The sequence below is a fragment of the Berghia stephanieae genome, chromosome 2 (genome assembly GCF_034508935.2).
Source record: "Berghia stephanieae isolate SIO BIC M18660-M18661 chromosome 2, UCSD_Bste_1.3, whole genome shotgun sequence".
Taxonomy (NCBI): domain Eukaryota; kingdom Metazoa; phylum Mollusca; class Gastropoda; order Nudibranchia; family Aeolidiidae; genus Berghia; species Berghia stephanieae.
The window spans coordinates 37507337-37512336 of NC_088361.1; the positions used below are offsets into that span (position 1 = coordinate 37507337).

The 5000-nt window shown below is 36.1% G+C and overlaps 1 protein-coding gene across 1 annotated transcript in view; it reads right to left on the minus strand.

Annotated features, from left to right (window-relative positions):
- LOC144964817 (kelch-like protein 10) overlaps positions 1-5000 on the minus strand; it is a 47504-nt gene that overhangs the window by 35501 nt on the left and 7003 nt on the right. Inside the window, exons 5-7 of the mRNA XM_078899466.1 lie at positions 4359-4529; positions 2957-3103; positions 1856-1961 (exon numbers count right to left, since the gene is read on the minus strand). Of these exons, the coding sequence (XP_078755592.1) occupies positions 1856-1961; positions 2957-3103; positions 4359-4529 (424 nt within the window). The remainder of the gene's footprint in view (positions 1-1855; positions 1962-2956; positions 3104-4358; positions 4530-5000) is intronic.

Below are 5000 nucleotides of genomic sequence, written 5' to 3' on the forward strand. Positions count from 1 at the left end.
ATCAGAAAATCAAAGAAGTGACAAACAAAACTAAATCAGGTGCTAAAAGTGGATGCATCAAAGACAAGCGTGGAAACACCATCATGGACAAAGACTGCATTCTAAACAGATGGTCAGAATATATTGAAGAACTTTTTTTTGATAATCGAGGAGAAATGCCTATGATAAAAGAACTGGAAGGGCCTTCTATAATGAAAGATGAAGTTAGGAACGTCATGAAAAGCATGAAAAATGGAAAAGCTGCAGGACCTGATGCCATAACAATTGAGGCCTTGACTGGCCTGGGTGAATGGGGGATTGAATTCATCACAAACCTTCTAAATCAAGTGTATGACACAGGAAAAATGCCAACTGATATGAAACGATCCATTTTTATAGCACTACCAAAAAAGCCAGGGGCAGTTGATTGTGAACAACACAGAACTATTAGCCTAATGAGCCACCTCACAAAAATTCTTTTGAAGATAATTTTACTAAGAATAAGAAATAAAATACGACCTGAAATTGGGGAGATGCAATTTGGTTTTGTTGAGGACAAGGGTACCAGAAATGGAATATTCACATTATCAATGCTGATGGAAAGATGTATTGAAGTAAATAAAGATCTGTATATGTGTTTCATCGACTATTCAAAAGCCTTTGATAAAGTACAACACGAAAAACTATTCAAAATTCTATCATCCTTGGACATTGATGGTAAAGATTTAAGAATATTACGGAATTTGTACTGGGAACAAGAAGCAGCAATGCGTGTTGACAACGAACTAAGCAGTTTTACACCTATTAGAAGAGGAGTTAGGCAGGGGTGTGTTTTGTCTCCAGATTTATTCAACCTCTATAGTGAAATGATATTAAGAGATATCGAACATAAGAATGGGGTGTGTATTGGAGGAAAGAATGTAACAAATCTGAGGTATGCAGATGATACGGTTCTACTGGCAGAGTCTGAACATGAACTACAAGAATTACTGGATGTTGTAGTCAGGAGTAGTGAAAATATGGGACTGGAACTGAATATATCTAAAACAGAATGTATGACGGTATCTAAAAATAATAACCCACCAGCCTGTGTAATAACAAGCAGAGGACAAACAATACAACAAGTTGAATGTTTCAAATATTTAGGCTTCAATGTAACATCCAATGGAAAATCAGATTGTGAAATAAAGAAAAGAATAGGTATGGCGAAGAATGCATTCAACCAGCTGCATACAATTATGAAAAACAGGAATATTAGCATGAAAACAAAAATCAAGGTCCTGGATTGCTATGTACTGTCTGTGCTGCTATATGGTTGTGAGAGCTGGACCATAAACAAGACCATGGTTAAAAGACTGGAGGCAGTGGAAATGTGGTTTTACAGAAGAATGATGAGGGTGTCATGGATGGAAAGGAAAAGAAATGAAGAAATTTTAGAAATGGCAAACAGAAAAAGATCACTGATAACAAAAATCATCAAACGCCAAATGGAATTTTTAGGACACATTATCCGCCACCCTGGTTTGGAAATACTCGCCTTGACTGGAAAGATGAATGGAAAAAGAATAAGAGGAAGACAAAGAATAACGTATTTGAAAGGGATAAGAACTTGGACAGATGAAGCTGAGAAAGGTGGCGCTGCTTTAATAGAATTGGCAAGAGATAGATCAGCTTGGCGGAAGATGACCTCCGACGTCTGCTTCAGATATGGAACTACATGAGATGAGATTATAATTATCATCAAATTCATCATCATCATCATCATCATCATCATCATCATCATCATTATCATCATCATCATCATTATAATCACTATCATTATGAATATTTCCATCATCAACATTATCTTTAACCTTAATGTCTCTATTGTACGCACCTACATCGGCTGTTGGACACACCACCCATCGATCGGCCCGTGTGTCATAAGTTTCCACCAGGTTTGTCGGGGCACCTCCGCTCCAGCCGCCCACCACGAACATCACCTGGGATATAATAATAATAATAATAATAATAATAATAATAATAATAATAATAATAATAATAATAATAATAATAATAATAATAATAATAATAATAATAATAATGATAACGGTCCTACTAATTGCCGTCCGGAGCCGTCCGGCGTAATTTGAGGAGTTTTCGGAAGGCGTGGAACTTCTGGAAAGGTTCATACAAGTCTGAGGGCCTCCGGATGGCTCGAGAATGCTTTAAATGACGTCCGGACGGCTCTCGTGGGCCGCCGGACGGCTCCGGACGGCTCCGGACGGCAATTAGTAGGACCCTAAGAAAACAAGATCATGGAAATATGATGTATATATGTATAAACAAGGAGCAGTTCCACAACCAGAGCCGCGCTTTATATGAATAATTTCAACACTGTAAAATAGTTAAAACTCTCACTATAATAATAATAATAATAATAATAATAATAATAATAATAATAATAATAATAATAATAATAATAATAATAATAATAATAATAATAATAATAATAATAATTCATTCATTCATCCCAAAAAATGGTCACACATTAAGAAGACCAGGGAGCAATGTCACCTGCCAGTCCCTTGCTTGGAACCTCCAAAGGACACGAAAAGCGAACTGAAAATGACAGGTCCCATCTGGGAGGCTACCAAGAAGATGGCCAAGGACAGAGATAGGGTAGATGGGCTGGCGCTCGTAGAGGCCCTATGATCCACAAGGAGCAAAGAGGAAGTAAATCAAGGCGATATTACAATTTTCCCGACAGAGACAAAGAGACAGCAGTTAACGACCGGACACCCATTTTACACCCGAGTACGGTGAGAGAATGTGAGTATAGAGCTTTTTCCAAGGTTTAAACAATGCGCCACTCAGAGCGGGAATCAAACCCAGGACCTTCCGATCCGAATGCGAATGTCATATCACAAGACTACCTAGCCGCACAATATTGGCTGCCTCATTTCACATATCAACGTTTACAACATTTAGGTCATACCTCATGTGGAATTCTTGGAGATGCTATTGGGTTGTTCATGTCAACTTCTCGGCGGTCATCCATATCCAATTCATACAAAAATTTGAGAGTGTCGATGATGATAGACTTACATTGATCGCTCTCTTTAACGTATGGGTACGGTTTTACCTGGGAATGAAATGGTTAACAAATAATGCGGGACTATCAGTATTCAACTCTTCATGTAACAAGTCAAATCTCTCAACTAGTTCTAGTTCTGATAATTCTACCAATCCTGTCATCTTCCCTTTCTTATTGTGCTTATTTAAACAAAAGGAATATGTGTTGTGGGCGTCAACAAACCCTTAGCCTGAACTGATTGGTTGTCTCTACCACTTCTGTGTCATCATGATGTCAGAGACCAGGTGCATGTTCTCAAAAATTTGTCTCACTTCCTAGTCTAATCCAGTCAGACGTACAATTGCCTATTTATTTGTTTCATTTTGGAGGATTATTGGTGATTATTGCCATCACTACCGTGAAAGTGATGCTGTGACTAAAACTTAAACAGTTTGTAATGTCTCCGACGTCATGATGACAATGTTTTATTGCTCAAACTAATTAGCTCTTTCAAAGGATGTCAAAATAATGTTATCTCCAAAAAGAAAGTTGGGAATGAAATGGTTAACAAATAATACGGGACTATCAGTATTCAACTCTTCATGTAACAAGTCAAATCTTTAAAGTAAGAAAAAGATCTAAATTTTTGGTGACTGTGGAAAATTAAAATATCTAAATGCTTGTACCTCAACGATTGTCCAATGTGAGGCATCTCTCTCTCTCTCTCTCTCTCTCTCTCTCTCTCTCTCTCTCTCTCTCTCTCTCTCTCTCCTTTTTTGTTTCTTTCTTTCTCTTTCTCACCCCCCCCCCCCCTTCTCTCTCTTTCTCTCTCTCTCTTTCTCTCTCTATCTCTCTCTATCTATCTATCTATCTCTCTTTCTAGAGTATTTTATTATAGGAAAAACTTTTGATTTTTTCATAGGAATGAGAAATATGTCATGTTGAGTACAAAGAATTAGGGTAAAGGTTAAACGTTGCTAGTGTAAAGGACAACAACAGTCGATGTTATCTATTTACATTATTGTCTGCGGACACAAATATTATCAAAATTCTACCTTGGTATTTGTTGGGATTTATGTTTGAATATAATTATGCTAAGATTATGTTTATACATCCTATCCTCACTTCAGTTTCTTCATATTTTGATGTTAAAAATATTTTACGGTTTGAATAGGAAAAATCAGATTTAAAAAAAAAACCAACACATTTGTTTAGGTCTCCCTCGAATGTTAAAAAAATAGTTATTTAAAAGGAACATTTATTATGAACTTTCAAAGAAACCAAAGTTATAAATCCAATACCAAACAAGAAAGTGTCAATTTACCTTGTCAACGAAAAATTGGGTGGTCAACAAACCCAGGCGTATTGTTTTAAGTAATCGAGCAACATGTTTTTTTCTCCTGTCGGGGTTGAAATCTATCCATCGGCATAGGGCGTCAAATACAAGTTCTTCAGTTCTCACATTCAAATAATCTGATTGCAGAATATCGACGACCTATGAATGGGAGGAATTATTATCTTTGTTATCTATTCCACACTGTTATCTTTTCTGTAAGATAAAATATTAAGTAAGAAATACACTCTAAGCGCTTATAAATACATCGGGGTACATTTCAAAAAGGTATAAGTTGAATGAAGTATATGATCTTTTTCAATTGAAAAAGCTTACGTTTCGAAATTATAATGTACTTATTTCAAAATAGATTTTTGACATTGATTTCAACACTAACATATTTTAGATAGATGGGCTACAGATAGACGTAAACTTTAAAACACAATAGCATTTCGTATGTCACGAACATAAGAAGATCAGATAAAAACAAAGCTCCACAATAGCAATCCTGGCGGTGGCTGTGTTAAGAATATAGATTGTAACAACTGCTGTAAATCCTACTAGATCATATAGATTATATCAGTAATACATTTACATTGTTAAAACTTGTTATAATGTTTCACATGTCATGTA